At 33.7% G+C, this 21,708-nt stretch overlaps 1 protein-coding gene across 2 annotated transcripts in view; it reads left to right on the top strand.

The window, feature by feature from the left end:
* LOC129257040 (macrophage mannose receptor 1-like) overlaps nt 1-17,900 on the top strand; it is a 38,750-nt gene extending 20,850 nt beyond the window's left edge. For both annotated transcript variants that reach the window (XM_064097347.1, XM_064097346.1), the window contains exons 22-42: nt 494-604; nt 1,068-1,183; nt 2,032-2,180; nt 2,779-2,993; nt 3,417-3,574; nt 3,893-3,939; nt 4,391-4,561; nt 4,922-4,966; nt 5,565-5,749; nt 6,197-6,264; nt 6,896-6,990; nt 7,231-7,494; nt 8,086-8,237; nt 8,899-8,998; nt 9,402-9,649; nt 9,927-10,095; nt 10,763-11,014; nt 11,416-11,589; nt 12,115-12,186; nt 12,549-12,605; nt 15,372-17,900. In XM_064097347.1, the coding sequence (XP_063953417.1) occupies nt 494-604; nt 1,068-1,183; nt 2,032-2,180; nt 2,779-2,993; nt 3,417-3,574; nt 3,893-3,939; nt 4,391-4,561; nt 4,922-4,966; nt 5,565-5,749; nt 6,197-6,264; nt 6,896-6,990; nt 7,231-7,494; nt 8,086-8,237; nt 8,899-8,998; nt 9,402-9,649; nt 9,927-10,095; nt 10,763-11,014; nt 11,416-11,589; nt 12,115-12,186; nt 12,549-12,605; nt 15,372-15,577 (3,054 nt within the window). In that variant the 3' untranslated portion in view covers nt 15,578-17,900. The remainder of the gene's footprint in view (nt 1-493; nt 605-1,067; nt 1,184-2,031; nt 2,181-2,778; nt 2,994-3,416; nt 3,575-3,892; nt 3,940-4,390; nt 4,562-4,921; nt 4,967-5,564; nt 5,750-6,196; nt 6,265-6,895; nt 6,991-7,230; nt 7,495-8,085; nt 8,238-8,898; nt 8,999-9,401; nt 9,650-9,926; nt 10,096-10,762; nt 11,015-11,415; nt 11,590-12,114; nt 12,187-12,548; nt 12,606-15,371) is intronic.
* The last annotated feature ends 3,808 nt before the right edge of the window (nt 17,901-21,708 follow it).

Raw genomic sequence — 21,708 nt, 5'->3', positions numbered from 1 at the left:
AGATTCAAATCGTGCCATGTTCAATCGAGACATTAGAGTTCTTATATCTAACTGCTCCCATCATGCCAGTAGAAGATAACACTTCAGGCACAACATTTCCTTGAATTACGTCTGTATATTCAGATTCAAATCATGCCATGTTCAATTGAGACTTTAGAGTTCTTATATCTCACTGCTACCACCATGCCAGTAGAAAATAACACTTCAGGCACAACATTTCCTCAAATATTTACCATTTATTAAAGATTCAGACAGTGTTTACAATGAACGCACATACATGGAGCATAACTGCACACAATGTATCTCTTTTATACTATACTCTTGTAATTCATGCTGTTTGAGAAACCAAAAAAAATATACACAGTAAAATCAAGGCCAGTGTTATAGGAATAGTGCTCCTCAGAATAGATTATTTCTAGATAGATGATGGTACATAATGGCTATTCATATTACTATATTAAATGCTACCCCAATATTTCTTACCTTATCACAGGGAGCTTGGAATGACATTGACTGTAGCAGTACCATCCCGTCCATTTGTAAGCTGAAGAAAGAGAATCTACCACCTACAGATCAACCAATCACACCTTCAGGATGCAATCTGGTATGGTCACATGACACAACATTGAATAATCAAATGTCACATGATACTATGTTTCTCATAGAGAATAGACATAATAATAAATGGGTATCCTGAGACTGTTAGTCCCACACAGGTTAGTGAGAAGTGTTGATACTGAGACTACAATTCCTGCTGGTGTTTCTGGTTTAGACCCATCTTATATGTATTAGACCATGTGAGCTGGTCATAAGATACCTTGGCAAAACATTCAGTCTATTGGACTTCGTACATAGCTTACATATGAATATTGAAATACAATCTTCTTGTTCATAGGTTCATTAGATTTCTCTCTTCTTTTAAGGTTCATTCAAATACATCAACGCATTTTACCAAAATAGATGTTGGGAAAAATCATGAAAGGCCCCAAGTCTGTCAAAGATGTATAGTTTTAAAGTATAATAATGAGAATGATGCTGATAGTTTTGTTCATTTTGATCATACGTAGGGAGAGGTAGCTTATGGAGGATCTTGTTACATGGCTGTGACTACACCTATGTCATGGACTGATGCACAAAATGATTGCTCTAACAAGGGAGGAAACTTAGTATCTATTGCTGACAGGTAAAAACAAATCACAAAGTTTGTAATTTATCCATTGTAGTTTATGCACTGTATAATATTAGATACTGAGGGTAATTATTTTATCCAGGGGAAATAAAATGATATATCTTTCATTACAATAAGAGCTTGGTAACAAGAAGTACTATGTGAATCTGTGTTACAAAGAGCAATATTCACATGCATTTCCTCTTTTTGCTAGCCGCTTGCTGAGCACCAAGCATGCGCGGAACAATACTGTTCATCTTGGTATAAGGTCTGACTAGAGCAAGGAGTTTCACTCACCTGCGCATGCTTGAGGCAGCGTATTATTCATCTTACTGACCCCAGTCTATGCCGCCAGAAGAAATTTGTAAGAACCCTTTTGTTATTAATTTTATAGTTGCTTTGCTTCAATTAACTGCTATTTACTAAGCCTAATTTCTTTACTTTAAAAGCCAATCACAGCTCTTCGCTTAGCGTCCATTGTCCTATTTGGTTCTATTATATATTGTTTCGTTCTCGTCTTCTGTTCATTCATGTGATTTTACTCCGATGAGTGCATGTCTTAAAGCTTCAGTATGTTAATTTTTAAGGCTTTATTACATTTTTGCGGTGCCAAACAGTTATTTCCTCTCTATTTTGTGCAAATATCTATGAATTAGGGGTAATAGAAATTACATCTTCTAGTAATTGCTTTTGAAATTGAGGTTAAAAAGGCAGGTACCTATCACAACGATGGTGTGACATCAAAACTTTATTTTGATTGTTGATATATTATCTGATTGAGCTGAGCTCTTTATAATTAATTACAAAATTTATCACAGACATTTGATGCATTTTAACAAATATTTGTGTTCTCTTGCTAATAGGTTTGAACAGTCTGTGGTATCCAGTCTTCTTGGTCTTCAAGATGGTACCCTATTCTGGATTGGATTAAATGATTTAGGAAACTATGGAGAGTATGCATGGAGTGACATGACTGCAATCACATTCACGCACTGGGATGTGGGTCAGCCAGGTAAGGAGATGTTTCATTAACTCATTTAATCATAAAAAATTATTGTTTTTTGGCTCCTGAAAATCTAAACTAATGTTATTTGGTTTCCTAGAGCATTCTAATACATGTATGTATATTTTTTAAATTGGACCCAGGGCACTGATTCACACAGAGTAATGAGTTTGGAATTGAAGTCACTCGTACATCTCTATAGTTTCTGTGTATTATATATCACATCAAAGGTTGTATGGTCAAATCATTTTCAAGTCTTGGAAAATGAATACCTCTTTATATCTATCCTTGAAAAGTGCTTGTTCTTTATTATGAATAAATTGTCATAGCTTTGTACTAAACACCATTACTAGAAATAGTTTGATAAGAAATTTTAGGACTTATTTTTCTGCTTTTCATTTTTGAAATTAAAAATTAATTTCTTGAATTGTCACTGAATGGTTTTAATCCACCAAGCCTTCACAAATCCTGCAAGAAATTAGTTATGATTATGAAGGCAAGATTACTCTAAAATATAGATTATCAAGACAGAGCCTACCCTGAGAAAAGTTGGATAAACCGATTGGCACTATTCATCTAAAAACAATGTTTTTATCTGTCAATATAGATGATTCTAATGGATATTGCGTGGCATCATCGTCCGGCAGTGCCGCTGGTCTATGGAGAAACATCCAGTGTGATAGTGAATCTAAATACATATGTGAGAGGGTTAGGACCGGTTACACACCCCGTCCAACTGTACCAGCTCCTGGACCCCCAACACTCCCCAATGATGATGGTTGTTATTATGGATGGGTTGGCTATGGTGGCTGGTGCTTCAAGGTCAGAGTCTTAATATATTATACCAATACCTATCTTAGGGAATTTGCACCATCTAATGCACCCAGCAGTCTAAATATCCTAGTGTTCATCACAAATTCCGTTTATTGCAAAATGTGCAATTGCATTTGATTAAAGCACGTTCATTTGTGACAACAATTTTTTTACCAGTGGCATAAGCAAATATGAGAATACAAAATCCAAATGATGTACCTGGTGCAGAAATTGAAAATTAAATAGTATATGTGAATTGTACAGTTGCATATTCTCAAGGGTAATTTTGAAAATTATTATCTTTTAGTAAATACTTCTTTACCAGATATTAAATTAAAGAATTTAATTTCTAGAATTGTCAATTTTTGTATCATGGGTTGATAGTAGTATCATTGAAGTATCATTTAATATATGGATTATTCCTCGCTTTAGATTGAAACCGGTGAAGACCCCAACCTGGAAACTGATGCTGATAAGGTCAAGCGTAGCTGGGGTACCGCACGTGATGTTTGTGTATCTGATGGTGCTGAACTTGCTAGTTTCCATGATCCTGATGAAGAGGCTTATATCAAGTCAAAAATCCCAATGCCGTAAGAATTTCTGATATGTTTGCTTACATCAAGTCAAAAATTCATATGCCATAAGAACTTCCGATATGTTTCTGCTAGAAACACATGACATTTTTCTCCCAGTGTCATATTAGATCTAAGAGCTATTGAAACATGAATTTGCAACAGATCTTACTTTAATGGCCATTATTCTAAAGTCCAGTTTAACTATTAGGTCATGGGAAGCAACATTACAATTTTTTACCTTGTTTTTTTCGTGTGTTTACTCTGCTCTTTCTTAATACTTTGATCATGAAGAAAACTATTTAAGAAACTTTCTTTTTATTATATTTTATTTAGTGATGATGGTTACTGGATTGGTCTTCATGATAGATCTGTGGAAACTGGTAAGTCCTATTCATTCTTATTGTTGGCCAGGTCAATGCATCTTGCCAAATATACAACATCAGGGGAAAGAAAATTAAATATAATATCTGAATTCAATTAAAATTAAATGATTCAACAGAATTTTAGACATTTTTTTTTCCAAGGTTTTTTTTTTCTACCATGGAGAGTTAGCCAAGTATTTGAAGGCCTTGACAAGGAGTATCAGGTTGATATATTTTGTTTCATAACCTGCAAAGTTTGTACATTTCTATTTGAATTGAAATATGTATTGCATATTATTTATTATCATGAGTATGAAATCATAATTCTTCTAAATTAAACTTTATTTTACTTCTAAGCCAAAGGAGATATTTCGCTTAGGTTTATACTTTGTCCATAATCCATGCCATTTTTAATTTCACACTAGAACATTTAAGTGAGATATTAATGATTATGTTGTTAATTGACTAGGATTTGAGTGGAGTGATAGGACACCTGTAGATTATACCAACTGGTGGGAAGGAGAACCAAACAATGCTGGTAACCTAGGAGAAGATTGTGTTGAAATGTTTGGTAACCACCGTAACTGGAATGACAAGGAGTGCAGCAGTTTAAGGAACTGGATCTGCAAGCTTGCTAAAGGTATGTTTATATCCATTCCATTCAAACATCCCTGAAGATGCCCAAGTAAATACTTTTCAAAAGAGCTTCCTGTGAGAAGCTTTAAAGTTAACACTTGAGTTAACACTGAAATAACCCAATTGAAATTTGCTTCCCGATACAATAACAACGATATTTGATTTATTTGTTCATTTAATCATGATATTCATCATTTTATGTTAACTTTGAATAATTCTGTAGTCAAAGTCATTGAATTTTCTTTACATATAGTTTCGAAATTAAACATATCGGTAATTGAAATGGAAATATATTTATTGAGTCAATGCTAGTTTTAAGTTTCAATTATTCAGTTCCTATTTCATATTTTTTCTTTCATTATAGGAGTTAAGCCTAAATCAACCCTCCCACCATCAACAGTTACACCATGTAAGTATATACAGCCCACTTTGTCATAACATCTTCCACTTTCTTGCCTACTGTTCTTTAGGATTACTTATTCTTGAATACATCTGCAATTACTTTTTAACCAATTATTTCTATCAAGTCTTTTGCTATTATGTATAAGCATCACTTTCACTGACACTGTTTGTTGTTCATAGATTATACAGTTTTAAATATCATTGATGTCAAAGTCTCAAAACCATTCTCTCTTTAGTGCAGATAAAATGAAATTAACTCTTTGTGCGCTGGACCATGAACCCATCTGTACTGAATTATTTTCAGGGAGGGAAACAATGCATTGTTTGTTGAGTGTGAAATGCGAAGTTCGCACGGCAGCGAGTGTGCATTGGTGCGAAGTACACGTGGAAAGGGTTAATAGCTGGAATTATCCTATTTTACAGGAAGGTATATATGAGCAATCATATCGCTGAGAATCTGACATTTCTTTCAAGCAATTATCTGTTGTTTAATAATAGGTTATCCATTGTAGTTGTGGGATATTAGTACTCACCTTGAAACAATGGCTTATGAGTATAGTGACAAACATAGTACCAAACCATGTCCATGTTTACTTTTTTTTCAGGGCCCCAGTGTCCAACAGATCCAGATTGGGTCTTGTTCCAGGACTATTGTTACTTCTTCAGTGGTGGTCTGACTAGCTCTGATAAGAGGTTGGGTTGGAATGATGCTAACTCATACTGTATGCAACGTGGTGGATACCTTGTCTCGCTACATTCTACCAATGAGAACAACTTCCTGCAATCAATGGTATTTAATCTTTGATAATGAATAACACTGGCTCTTAGTCACAAGAGCTAAAAAGCATAGAACTATGTACATGTATCTTGTTGGTATATGTGCCTTTGGGTGATCCAACATTTGGTTTCTCTGAATTTCACCCTAATAGACATGCTGAATAGGTTTTGCTAGAAGGCTTAGGCAGTGTTGTCCCATGACTTTGTTTCTTTAAACATAAAATACACTCATTGTATGTGAAATTTACTCTTGATTACTAAAACAACACTATTTCAGCAGTCTTATCTGCAGTTTGTGTAATTTTCAATTGATATCAACATTTTTAAAACATTGGCTGTGTCTTAATCATGTTCCACTGCTATTAAAAATTATTGCTGTTATAAACTTATCATTATCATAAGAAAAAAAAAGTGACAAAAGAGTGACAATTGTTTTCTCTGATGGTTACTCTTCCTGTAGCTCACAAGATACACAGACAGTAATGACTGGATTGGTCTGAGGACGTATAGCGGTTCTGGATTTTATGAGTGAGTATCTTCAGTTACATAATGATGATAAGACTCTGGCCAAAGCCTTGACCAATAACATTTGCAATAAGAGATGTATCTCACAGCTTTTTTTTTTAACCCTGATGAAAATTTGTAGTATGCAACATTTCCATAGCTGTAGCTTTTCTTCTGGTTCTTGCTATGTTAATGAAACTTGAGGGAATGTAAATGATATATATTTATCGAGTTTGTCCTTTGTGGATCAGCTTTGAATTAATTTTTTAGTAAATATTTTTTTCTGGTACTCTAACTGCTCCATTAAAAGTGTTTTACAGTTAAGCTCATAATTTAGGATCAAAGGTCTTTTGAAGTCAATATTTACTGCATTTTATATATTTTGGTTAGCCTCTAGTTGACCAGATGTCCACATATCATGAACTATCAATTATTGACCGGTCAAAAACCATATGAGCTCTGATATTGTGGCCTACTTGGAAGTTTTGAACATTGCCTTCCCTTTGCAATTGAAGTTCTTATCGCATCTAAACGTGAATCTGAGCAATGAATTATGAAGTCAGTGGTTACTGTAGATACCTTTGCATTTAATAATATAAGGAATCCTTGGTTTGGTTTTGTATCCTTCTGTCATTTATACACCTTTCTTTCCTAGATGGTCTGATGAATCTCCTCTTGACTTCCAATCCTGGAATGTTAATGAACCTAATGATGCTAATGGTGAAGAAGAATGTGCAGAGTTCTACCAAGGTAAATCTAAACTCGCCATTGTCACCGGATTGTCACCAATGACACTTACTTAATTGACATTATTGAATCTTTAGACAGGTTTTAATCACAACCTATGTAAATAATTTGTGATAATGTTTCTATCTATTGCACTAAGACACAGATGATTATTTTTTGTGAATTATCTCCAATTTTTAATGATCATTGATTTATGGATAAAATTTCACTGTTATATTGATATTTGTCTCTCCTTCATATCAGATGGATCTTGGAATGATTTGAACTGTGGTGACAAGCTTAGCTTTGTTTGCAAGAAGGCTGTGTCATCTGTGCAACCTGTCACTAATGCTCCTACACCCGTCCCTCAAGGAAACTGCCCAGTGGGGACCATGCGATTTGACAACATGTGCTACCGTATGATTGGTGCAAACTCGGCTGACCGAAATACATGGTACAATGCAAGGGACATCTGCAGGAATACATATAATGGAGATCTAGCAACAATACACAGCCAGGCTTTGCAGTGTGAGTGTCGATCTATTCTCTACTGAAGAAAAGTGAATACTAAAATCTATCTGTTTGGCATAATGCATAATGCATATACATGTACCAGTTACTTCCCTTATAGTTTAATTTGTTATCTTTTTGATTGATAGAGATAACTCAGTCTTTTCTCAATCTTTTACCCTTTAAAACCATGGAGGAAACAGATACAGAACTTAAAATATCAAATCCAAAGAACTATAACCAAGTCTTATCACTTGTTATCATTCAGTATTTTGTTTATGATATATTATTCTCTGTTAGTTATGATTTTGGTATATGGTAGAATTGGCAATTTACTATCTGTAACATGGTTATCCAACTTCTTTGAAACAGCTGGAGCAATGATAAGGCGAACAAAGTTAATTGTGACAAGCTTTTTCATAACTGCAAAACGCTGTGAAAACTGTGAAAAGAAAATTTGGAAAATGGGGAAACAGCTGTATTTATCCTCATCATATCTATGTGCATATTACTTGATCTTTGTTTTATTTGACGATTGCTTGCTGAAGAATGGTATCTTATTGTTGGTATCTATATGAACTCTTGTACTCTCATATATATTATGAACAGCATTCTTCATCACTCAAATGAAAGGAATTGACTACCAGATGTACATTGGATTAAGTGACTCTCTTAACAACGGTCAATTTAGATGGACCGATGGCACTTCTGTAGATTATACTAACTGGAATGCTGATGAACCTAATGATCATAATGGTGATGTAAGTATAAACACTTTCCAAAATTTGTAACCTAAATTTCATAAATTCCCTTTTCATCACCTTTCTTTTTTCCTCACCTTCTCTTTTCCTCTCCCTTGTTCCCTTTTAACTCTCTTTTCACTATATTTCCCCTCTCCTGCCCCTCTCTTGTTGCCTTTTATATGGCTCTCTATTGCTCTCTCTCTGTTTTTTTTTATGACATACCTGACCTTTGCTTATTTACAGACAAATTTGAATTTTAATTTACACAAGTATTAAAGTTGTGCAGTTTCAATAACAATAATACTCTCAAATACACAATGCTTTTTTATTTTAATACAGTCCACAATATTCTTGATTTTAGCCCCAAATGGGATTTAGATATTATATATATCAACGCTTGTTAATTTTGTCATTATACATATTTATGAATGTCACAAGTACTTCAAGGGCTGTTTTAGCATGAAATTTGAATATGATGCAAGCCCTCATACTTGCTCATCTTTAACTGTAAATCGAGTTACCTAATGATTTTATTTGATTGCATTAAAAAACAAGTATTGTTCAACAGCTTCTTCAACTTGTATGGTACATTTTGTATTTGTGAAATCTATAAAGATAGAAGGATTATAGACTTGACACATATAAAGATTTCATTGATTTTGATTTTTGTCATTTTCAGGAAGACTGTGTTGAGATGATAGAACCTTCTGAGCGTGCTGGAAAATGGAATGATCAGACCTGTAATGATTACAATGCTTTTATCTGCCAGTCTCCATTGGGTAAATTCTTATATATTGTGTTTTTATTAACTTATTTAAAGTTCAAGGCAAATCATAATCATTTTCCCTTCTTTCAACACCAACTATGTATATTCTTTCCATGTATCATAATTTTGGATTAAATTGAGAAGAAGTAGGTTGTGCAATCACATGCAGATACACAGGAAATACATATTTTAAAGATAAAACCAGAAACTTTCCCTCTCACTGTATTTGGTTGCAATATCTTGCTTATTAAAAATCATTCTAATAGACAGCATATCATCAACTAACCAGAAGTACTGCAATAGTACTTAAAACATAGCATTAAGAACCTTGAAAAAAAACGAGTGATTGCTAATACAAATTAAATTGAAAAAAATTGAAAAAAACAAAATGTTATAATCTCCTCTCGTGTTTTCAGATCCCAATGCACCAGCACCACCCCCACAGACAAGCGATTGCCGTAGTGGATTTTCACAGTACGGAGACAGCTGCTTCAAGGTTGTTCCGAGGACAATGTCTTATTCCGATGCCATCCAGGCCTGTCGCAATGAGGGGGCAGACACCACCCTTGCAAGCATCATAGACACATATGAGAATGCCTTTGTAGAAACCTTGCTGCATTATAATGGAGATGTCATGCTTTGGTTAGGTCTTCTTGATGATAAGGTAAGTTCAAACACATCTTATTATTTTCAATTTTTTTTTTTGGGGGGGGGGATTAAATACTTTGCAGGGAAAATAGGATGCTCTCTAGTTCTACTGGATTGATATTTACCTGAAATTTATGTAGAATGTCATTTTATTCAGAAATGCTCAGTTGATTGGATAAATATTAATAGAAGTTAGTGGGAAAGTTTTCAATTCATTTTCAGTGAGTGAGCTAGAGTTAGAAGACAGACATAAGAAGAGAAGGTTCGTGATTGTTCATGTATGTTGTTTTCAGGCAAGTGGACAATACAAGTGGGTTGATAGTCATCCTGTATGGTATACCAACTGGGGACAGGGTGAACCAAGCCAAGGCAGTGGTGAAGGATGTGTAGCCGTTGGTCTTGGTGGCTGGGATGACCACTCCTGCAGTGACCAGCTAGGAGCTCTATGTAAATACAGTCGAGGTGAGCAATCCTTTTTTGATGGAACAGTCTATTGATTGAGCAGTGTAAAAAACGATGTCATGTAAACAGTGCACTAATTCAATCTTTAATCATCAATGAACTATTCTTTTTCTTTTCAAAACAGAGGTGAATTTAATGGTAATAAGAACAGTGACATTAAATAATTAGTATTTTAAAATTCATAGATGTATAAGAAACTCAAGAGTGATTTGATAATAGAACATCAGTTGATTCTGACAGATATGCAATTTATTTCAATTTCCATTAAATTATAAAGATTTTAAAACTGACTTGATGAAAATTAAATTGCAACTTCTTTTAAAAAAATATAAAAAAAAAACAGCCAAAATCGAAATTTATGCCAGATCCATAATGCTGTTCAGAGGGTGATACTCTAGTCTCTCTTGTTTAATATGTGATAGTGAATTCATGAATTATTTCAGCCTTTCAAGAACTGAATAGGCAAATACAGACTCACAGCAATCCAAACTGTTCTTTCCTACAGTATATTCATAACAGAGATCTCTTTGCAAATTTTGTATAACTTTGAAGATCATAGCATTTTACACAATGCCCATGGGAACAGGTGATCCCTGCCTAGTACAATGTTAGAATTCAGTAGTCATCACACATGTTATCATTCTAATCTCTTTTTTTCTGTTGACAGTGCCTATCCCCACCAACCATCCGGATTTACCAGGAACCTGCCCAGAATCCTGGATCTCCTATGGCTCTGATTGTTACTTCTTCTCTTCAGCTGCAGCTGAGAGGACATCCTGGCCTACAGCTGAGTATATCTGTAGACAAGGAGGAGGTCATCTGGCTAGTATACACTCTAAACAGGAGAATGAATGGATCAGGAATAGACTGGCCCAGGAGTTCCCTGATGCTTGGATCGGATTTGAGGCTACACCATCAAGTAATTTTTGTTTAATCTGTTCATATTCAATCAGTATTATATTCTCCTTTAAAGTAACTAATAGTACATCATAGAATCAAGTGGAATGTGCAATTTTAGCTTTTATCTTGATGAAAATCTTAAATCTAGTAAATCACAAACAAGATTTCTTCTGTCATTGAAAATGAAGCTGAACAGTACATTGAAAAAGGCACTTTGGCATATTCCCTTTTTTTTGGTCAAATCAACTATGGTAGTAATCAGTGCTAGTATGAATTCAAACTATATGTAAAACATAATTTTGGTTCCTTAACAACAACAAAATTATCATTGCCTAATCTTACCATGAATCAGAAAGGTCAGGATAGATAACATTGTAAACAGGCTAATTGTATTAATGCTTCTTGTTGCCCATCCTATAGCTGCCTTTGCTTGGAGCGATGACACACCTGTAGACTACACCAACTGGAACCCTGGTGAACCTAACTCAAACTTTCTTGGTGATGAGGATTGTGCTGAGATGTATCTAGAGACAGGAAAATGGAATGATTTAGATTGTCTAACTCTTCAAGGATATGTCTGTAAAACACCCAAAAGTGAGTCTCATCAGGTCTTTTACCTAGCCTGGCCAACAGTTAGATTTGTTGCTTGGATTTCAAAACTTAAAACTGTTGATTGATGACTGACAAATATTAATATTTCTCTATTCCCGACACAATGTTCCTGATTGATGCCTATAATCATTTTTCAATGACATATTGTTACTAAAATATTGGTACAATTAAGACCCAGCTTGCAACCTCAGTTGCTATTGTGCAATTATTCTTGTGAATAGGATGTCAGTTATATTATTTAGTTATATTATCAATATGTATTTTTCTCTTCTTTAACTGTACATTGAATTATATGCTTAGCCAGTAAAAAAGCAGATATCTGTATAAAAAAATAAATAGTCAATAAAATTGTGATATCATTAATCTCTGTTATTGCGTACTAAATGGATTATGGTGTTATTTCTGCGATAGAAAATAGGGAACAAATTGATATAGAAGCACACTTTGAAAAACGAGAATATCTTAGAAGGAAATTCTTATTTTCTTGTTTATCTTTGTCTCATTTAGCTCCACTGTCAGGCCAGCCTACTCAGGCTCCTCCCAAGACCCTAGCTCCAGGACAAACAACTAAAGCTCAAGGTAAATTCAGTGATACCCTCATTGTGACAATAAGCTAAGTGTAAAATGTTTTGAAAATTTACAAAGAATGTGTTTGAAGAACAACAGATTGGTTAAAAATTTTATGGATTCAAGTTTCTTTCCTCTGAAGAAAATTAATTGTGAATGTTTTTTTCAATTGTTACAGTGTAAGATAGTTTCTTGGAATTTAATCTCTTGAGGATAAATTTCCCATCAACAAATATTGAAAAGGATAGTTCATTGTTTTCTCGATATTTAAGCCATTTGCAACCCTTACCTATGAACATGAATGATGAAAGTTTTCCAATCTTGAAAGACTGAATGCCAAAATATGCTTTATTATTGCCTTATTTGTCTAACAGGACCAGGGGAAAACACAAAAGACACTCCAACAAACAGTGCTCCAATTTCTTCAAATGGTAAGTGTCACTCTATCAGTCAGCCAGTGTTAATAACTGACATACATGCACATGCTGCTTTTTTAGCAGAAGGGGCTAATATTCATTTTGTTTTTGCTTTGCTTTTAAAATATCAAAGTTTTACACTTTGTTATTTGTGATTTATAACTATGTCTATGATCCTCAAGATGATTGTATTTGTTGACTATCAATTGGCTTTTTAGAAAAATAAATAGGAAACGGATAAAAAAAGAAGTTTATACAGTATATGATATATACTCAAATGAAACTAATAAAATGAAATAGAATGGAATTGGTTTATTCAGCAAATATCAATTGCAGCCAGAAGTCCAAATTACAGATTTTCTTACAATGAAAAATATACAATAAATACCAGCAAAGATCTGTTAAAAATGTTGTTAGTGCTGACAAAACAAAGTTACTCAGTCTGTGTTCCACCACTGTATATATCAGCATTAGCTTTGTGTCTTACATTGAGCTGCCCCAGTTAGTTCACATATTACCTGTAATATTTGTCTTGCTATGTATTTATGACATAACTTGGCAATTGTAAGAACTTACAAGTGTTTATTTACAGGTTTGCTATATTGCAAATGATACCGGAAATTCATTGTTCTCTAAGAATGAATTTGGTTAAACATGGACTTTAGATATCATAAGTTGTATAACTCCTCTATGTGCACATGTCAAGATACTCAATTCAAGTCAGTTGTAGTCCCAAATCAATTCTTGTAATTGATTCGAGTTTGATTGCTGGTATGCATCTTGCAAAAGAACTATAAATTGACTGGCCCATACAGTCAGACCGCAGGTCCCTATGCTAATGAGCAAAAAGGCCAGATTCATCCAAATCATCTCGTGGCTGAATCCTCCTCCTTGCAAAATCTTGTGATTCGTGAGATTTTCTTTCTCTAAGAATTTACCTGTTTTAACCTCAAGGTAAATGAAATATTATTGCACCATCAGATAGAGTAAAAGTTACTCTTTCATATTGGTTATTTATTTTGTATACAATATTTTGTTAAATAAGTAAATTTCTGGCCTGAAATTGTGCCTCAAAACTGAATTTTCTTCCTCTGTTTTCTTTTGCAAATTGTGCAAAACTTTTTATTTTGAGCCTCAATGATATCTATATCACCATAAAGCTGAACTTCTGTACTTTCTCACAATGCCACTCTTGATATGCGGCACCTTTTAATCGGGTCAAGATCACACTTTTCCCACCAAGGTACAAGACGAGATTTCTGAAATTTTGTACTTGCATGAAATCCAGAGTTCTGATTGGCTGGATAAGGTTCACAGAACAACAGGCGCGGGGTATTTGAGGAGATTACCACATGGGAAGTGTGACCTTCCCACGAACCCAGGCACTGGAACCGTTGGAATTTGCCATTGTGTGGTCTTTTTGACCAATCAGAGTGCAGTATACTTGTTTTCAAGCTGCTTTATGTACTTGGCAAATGAAAAGTGTGATCTTGACCCGATTAAACCAATTCTTATTTAGAAACCTATATCATTTCAAAGCATACATATTCAGCTTTATCATGATATAAAAATCATTTGGGCTCAAACAAAAATAAAGTGTGAAAATAGCAGCTTTTGTCAGGTGAAAATATTTATTTTGTAGCATATTTTAGATCAAAATTTTAACCTATATTACAAAATCTTTGAATAAATCCAAACACATGACCTGAAAGAATGATTCTTCTTCTTTACAATGGTACCAAATTCATGAAATTCGATGCATAATTAGAGCAGCAATGACCGAATGAAAAGAGGTGTTTTGGTCCGCATCAAGCTCATTAAATATGCAAAACATCTCAAGTCATGAATATCACTTGGATGAAAGAAGCCACTTTCTTAGGACCTGCAGTCTGACTGCATATTCTGAAATTGGGTTTAAATTAGACCATGGTCTAACTCTGTGCTAAAATTATGGGAAGCCAACCATTTCAAAAAAAATTTTACAGTGAATGCTTCTCATGTTTACTGTGCTCTTTATTAATTCTTTAATGGTGAAGACAACTGTCATACTTATCCTTCCCAGGCAGTTAATAATGTTTTGGGAGTCAAGTGAGCTGATACATTCAACCTCTACTGTTAGAGATTTATGTAAAAACTGGCTTTCCATAGTTAAACCACAACTTAAAACCAGAGTTTAAATTAAACCCGACTTCAGAATACAGGCCATTGGGTGTAACGATTTTCTTGTAAGAATAGATTGTTTTCCTTTTTTCCCCCAAAACTCCCTTCAGTTATGGTAATTGTTGAAAATCTGTGTGAAGCTAAACTTGAATTAAATTATTTTATACAACTCAGACAAAGATTCTTGTCATTTGATTGGTCAAAAGTCTTTCAATATTTGATCCATTTTGTGCTTCATGCAAATTTTATTTTCCATTGCACAGCGACCGTGCATTTTTTTTTTCCATTGCACGGTTGAGCTCTCTCCCTCAGTGTGTATCACTGAGCATGTATGTGAACTTACATTTTGTGTGTGTGTGTTTACGCGCATCGAAGTAAGCACATAAACAAGGCTGACTGTGCACACTTATATTTATGAATCAAAGCACGTCATAAAAGAATGAAAACCAATAACTACTTTCATACATGGGAAAAATAATCATGTTATCAGAGAAAATGAGTTGCCGGACAAAGGCACATATATTTTAATTCCATCTGCTTTTTTCCCCCTTATATTTTGTCAAATAACACGATCTAAAAGAGTCATTGTATAATGTTATGATGTTTTTACACCTTTTCCAGGTGTTTCAACTGGAGCTATTGCTGGTATCATCATTGGTGTTGTCCTCATTGTCTGCATCACAGGAGTTCTAGTATTCTTCTTGTATTCATCCAGAAACAAGGCCCCTCTCAAAACTCCAGAAATTCCAACAAGCACAGGCTTTGAGAATGTGGTTTATAATGAAAAAGATGGTACCAAACTTTCAGCTTTTGAAACCAATGCATAATGTTTTGTTTGTAGTATTTATATAGTTTTGATGTCACTGTCATTAATAGTGATTTGTTTAGAACATTACCTCAACTTAGAAACCAAATCCTTACTTATATGTAGGTCTGTATTTACAAAGGTATACTTCAGAAAAGGGTAATATTTGGGGCTATAGTCAAATGTGACAACCTTTCCTATGCTGTCACATCCCTTATTTTCCATCAGACTTAAGCTTTAATGGTCAAGTAAACCATTCAACACTGAGATATTACTACAGTTTCATAACCTAAAAAAATACTAATACATAAAACATTTATTTTTGAAACACGAGTTAACCTAGTATGCCTTTGTGAATACGGGTCATTATCCTTTGTATGGATTTTAGAATAAAAATTAGTTCATAAACTATCAATACAATTGGGATGATACTCATATATGACTATGCAACTGCCAATCAGCCTGCTTTTACTTGTATTCTGCCATCAAGTTCCAGTAGTTATATATTCAAGAAAGTTGTAATTCAATGCAAGTCAATTTTAGATCCCATATCAATTTAAAGGTCTTGCAATTGATTTCTAGTGTGATCACCTGTATGCGTTCTGCAAAAGAAAGTATAAACTGATTTATTGTTATAGTCATCATCATCTGGTATACAAGAGTGAGGTAATCCTGTAGATCTCCAGGTCGTCGATGTTGACGAAGTCATAATGGTTAACAAATTGCAAACTGATACATGACGCGTGTATACGTGGATGTTGTCATGGTACATATAACTGTTTGCTTTGCGGGATTTTCTCCAAGCCAGATTATAAAATAATGTATCAGGGATTTGTAATACCACTTTGTCTCCAAAAGTTAGCACTTTCATACCATGCAATTAAATATAACTAGATCAAATATTCATCTTTGAAAGCTGATAAGATCTGGAAGTGGTTCTTTACACTTAAATGGCATTCATTCCTAATTTGACAAACAATATTGTGTCATTATCCTATTGGTTTTAAAAGCCTGCCATAGGTACATCATAACTAGCATGTGTTAATCACGTGGGATACGAGACAGGAAAATGCAGTGTTGAAAGTAATGTTTCTAAAATGTGTATTATTATATTGTATTCAACTCATCATGTCGAGTAAAGTATTCTAGACATTAATATAAATCTTGGCTATATCATGAATACAAGAAAAAATTAATTGTTAAATGACTGTAAATGTGCAATACTTCATGTGTACAGTCATAATTTGAACTAGGTTTTGATGTAAGAAGTAATCAAATGAAATATTACCAAGCTTTTATAGTCACCTTCCCCACAGAAAGGCTGTTATCGACCTCTTCTCAATTTTTTTTATTGCAGTGATAGAAAAAGTATGTCCTAAGCTTATTCGCATTTGCATTAGCGTGCTTTCTCTGGGAACTGGATTGCTTATTTTTGTTCCCGGAAGAAAGGCTTATGATTAGAAAAGTTTTAGATAAAATCACAGATTATCAATGTACGAAAAACCTTGCTCTGTCAGAAAGTTTGAGAGTAAGGACTGAAAAATAATACACTAACTGGTAAAAGCTTATAGTAAGATGAAAGCTTCATCCACGTTTTCTTGAAAATGCACATTTTTTGCATGTGCATGTAAAGGTCTCTCTGCAGGAAGGTGACGAGATCATCAACCATATTTTGACTTAATAGACTACCGTAAATGGGTTTGATCTATTGAATTTAGTTGAATGCCTATCATATTTATATTCTAGAGTTATTGAATACTTTTATGGAATGATTCCTTTGGTGTAACAGTATTATCATTTATCTGATCAAATTAAAAAAAAATATGTTTCTCAAATTAAATGACATTAAAAGAAGTTGTGGGAGTTTTTGGATAAGAAAATGCGACATTGGATTAGTGTTTTCATATTCTGTTGCTCTATTGATTTTTCTTTCTGTTTGTTTTTTTATTCTTAGATATATATTTTTGTCATTGTTTTTCTATGTTGGATTTCAATAATTTTTTTTAAAGGAAACTTTCTTTGTAAATATGTGCAGAATATTAACATCAATCTAATGAATTTGTTCAGACTATTGATAACAATTGATTATTGACCTTGTTATGGATTTTCCCATAATAGTAGTCTTGCGGATTCCAAACTTGTGAATAATTTGAAATGACAAATCATAGAGATGATCTGCAGCAGTTATGTAGTTAATATAAAGCTCTATGTAGGAATGGGAACAGAAATGTCCATTGGTTAAGGGTTGTCAATTTTTGAAATCTGAAATCAATTTTTAATATCATAAGTGTTATATTGAAGTCAATTTTTTTCAATAAAATGTTTATTTTATATTGTAAAATAAAGTGAAGTTTCACCTTATCTTTTGTTAAAGTCTATTAAACAAAGGAGGGTTGCACATTACTAATCAATTTTTCACTGGCTCCAATAAGAGGTAGAATACAATGCAGATGCAGTTTCATTTTTTTTTTTCAAGGTTACCCCAGCAGTAAGTTGATTTTATCTAATAGGGGAAAGTCATGATGGTGAAATATTATGAAAATCAACTGATGTAAGCTTTGATTCATCCAGGATGTAAGTCAAATTACAATAGAAAAAAAATCTTTTCATCTGGACTTACTTTTATTAAACAGGGAACAGTTTTACGTCAGATTCAGGATGCGTCTTCAGCTCGTCTGATTTGGTAGGAAATCAATTTTTGCCACGAGCTGAAGAAGCATCCTGGATCGGACATGAAACTCTTCACTGTTTCATAAAAGTAAGTCCAGATGAATAGATTTATTTATTTCTATAGTAATTATCAAAATTAGATATAAAATAAGAATGTTATAAAATTTTAAAGGTTCACTTACACGCACAAAACAGTGATGTGTGACAAGCATGATATACATATGAGAAAGTCAATCATGCTACACAATCACTATTTTTGTATTTGATTATATGAAATCTAAAATTTTTCATATTTTGTAGATTTGACAGAAGTGAAGCTCTTCATTGAATCACACTAGGTTGCATCATTTGAATAAATTGTTCAGGGAGGAATCAAATCTTAATATGATGAGGAAAATTGGAATATTAGAGATTTCATATTAACAATTAAAGGCAATGAGACTGGTGACATCATACGATCAGGATATGCATACAGCGCTTTTGTGAAATTAAGCAAAACTTCAAAATGGCACAACTTTCTGATTTCGCGTCAGAATTTGATATGATTAGCCTTATGCTTGTTTGCTCTTTTCTAAATTTTGGGATGGACTTGACCTTTAGAAATAATAGTACATGTATTTTGGAAAAGATAATTTTTAAAACTAATTTGACCATAGCATAAGAAGAACCATAACAGCATATAAATGTGGTATCTTAATAAATTAGTACACACAAGGATGGTCAATGTTCACAAATTTGATCCTATCTTAACTCTCAAAATAGTTTTTTGCCCCATTAAATATGTATTTATTCTTTTATGATACCACTATTTGGACAAATAGAATAAAAAAGATATGAGCCTTTTATTATTTGCATGTCGGCTTTATAACAAAATTGGGTGACATGCTGTGCTTGGCTATTAGAGTTTAATGCAAATAAAATTGTAAATGGTTTTATCAAATGCTTTCCTAGCTCTATTCTAAAAAAATGTCAATTAAATATATTTTTCAAAAATATGATGGGTTGTAACTAATTTTTATTGTTAATATTGTTAATAGAAAATATTGATTCAATGTGGCATTTTAAAGGCATTGGCTAACATTGGTTTGACTTTTAAAAACTCTGAGCTGTATAAGGTCCCACTTGTCACCTGTGTCAATCATGATATGTTACAAAAATGAAGCCCAGAAAAAAAATCTGAAAATTATTATTCCCTCAGTGCTTCAAAAAAGTGAAATATAAAGTGACCGGAAACACCATCTTAGTGCCATCACATAGCCTACACTTATGTGTTCTATTATTATCGGCACGAAAGAAATTACACAAAATCTTTGGTTAAAATGTATCAAAAGCATTTCTTTTTAATTTTTTTGTTGGTTTCAGAGTTCTTAGGTTGATAGAAAGGCATCCATGTACATATTTCATCTCCTTTTTTTTTTTTTTTTTAATACATGCCTATGATGTTAACTTATACATTTAAGTCAGATTATACTGTTGAGAAAGTCAATAAAACTGTGAGCAATACTGTAGTATCATCTATCATTCCAATTTTACAGGGGTGTAGTGGAATTTTTGTTTAGCTGTTGATTCCCTGTAAATAATTTGATTGACTTTTTTATATTTAGTGCCTTCCCTTGGTAATATGCAGGACCCTTTGACCATTAATCTTTAAAATCTGAATTCTGAATCAGATTCCGTGTTTTCAACAAACAGCAGTTCTCAGTCAACTTCATAACTTTTTTTTTATTAATTAATCTGTTAGTTTGAAAACCTATATTATGCATAATTTCCTTGAAAGTTACCCATTATATTTTTTTGGTAATTGTCTGAAGCGAAATCAATGATCTTTTGTCATTAATATTGACATCTTTCCTAATTGTGACATGTAGAGGCGTTTTCATCGATTGTGAACTCATAAAACCTTGTTTTCCTTAAAAAAGTAGTTTAATGCCTACCCCGTCTACATGTACGCCTACAAGTGACCACTTTATAATTGCCAAAAAATGTTTTATTGGATTTTTAAATAGAATTTAAAAAACTAGAGTTATTTTTCTTTTGACAGCATTCATCTAATATATAACACAAAAACAATTTGTAGAAAAGACTCTGCTATAAATAAAGTTTAATACCCAGAAGGGGGAGGGGGCTAGCTCTTCCATTGACAAGTGGATACAGTAGGCTCAGGTACTCTTTTTGGAATAAAACCTTAGTTTAATGCCCATTTTTGCCACTTTAAACATGTTTAACATTGGAAATTGAACACGAAGCACATAAAAATTGTTAGCAGAGTACATTTTACATCCATTTACATCCATTTTGCATCCACAACATGTACCTAAAAATTTGAATGCAACTTTATCATGACTAAATTTTAAATGACCCGGTAGTGGATTTAGCTCCTTTTGGAATAAAACTCAAATTTACAATTACTGTTTACCAATTCTTTGCAAATTATATGAAAAATGCGATATGGTCCATTTGATAGATTCCCACAGCATATATATATCTAAAAAAAAATCATTTTATCAAAAGTGGAATTTAGCCCATTTGGAATCAAGTTCTTCATATATGCTAACATAACAAATGTGTAATTCTATGAAATCAATTATAAAAGATGAGAAATTAACAACAACCACCCTCTAAGAGAATTAAATTATCAATGACTTTGGTTTATTTTGGTTCTTCAAAGTTCAAGCTTGTGAAAGCCAAAAATTAATATCATAAACTCACACAATTTTTTTGGATTTTCTTTTAGATTTTAATATAAAAATAACACATTTCACCCTTTTCCCTTTGCTTATTCGTTATTGTATTTATTTTTTTGTTTGTTTGTTCCTAGTCATGGAAATGCAGGGGGTCCTGCATGTGGCCATCATCCACCCCCCCCCCCCCCCCTCTATACTGCGTAACGTCCCAGCGACGGTCACGGTTTTGCGGTTAGATTTGGTTTCGATTGAAAACGAACGCGATGACGGGGAAAAAATATGTGAATTGTAAACAAGAGAGAGAATTATTTCGACCGGATTTCGACCATGTGAACCCAACAACGAACCACAAAAATCAAGATCTTGTTTTTTTTCTTGTTTCATGGAAGTGCGTATGTTGGGTTCCGAAAAGACTCTTTTGTTGGACGGACCCTGCACTCTTGCTTGTCTCGTGTGCCTGGACGGGGCTAGCTGGACTGACTCGAGAGCTCTCTTGAACTGAGTGGCCCCTTGGCTGACCTGACGGCTCTCCGGGGGATTCCCCGTACGCGTCTCGTCTGGCTGCCCTGGTGAGCCCTGAGAGCTAAACGTAAGCCAGGAGTTGTGAAGCATTGGGGGGGGGGGGGGGGATCTGAAAAAAAGCAGGCAAAAAGCATTGCCATTGGGGGGCCGGGGGTATCTGAAAAAAATGAGGCTTATACTGATTACTGGCATATTACATTTAATGAATAATGGCTAAGGAGTAGATCTAGATGATATTGGAATTAATAGCAATATGATTATGAGAGAGGAAAATAAT

The sequence above is a fragment of the Lytechinus pictus genome, chromosome 3 (genome assembly GCF_037042905.1).
Source record: "Lytechinus pictus isolate F3 Inbred chromosome 3, Lp3.0, whole genome shotgun sequence".
NCBI lineage: Eukaryota > Metazoa > Echinodermata > Echinoidea > Temnopleuroida > Toxopneustidae > Lytechinus > Lytechinus pictus.
Note: the sequence above shows the minus strand (reverse complement) of the source record. Positions and strands in the feature narration are given on the sequence as shown.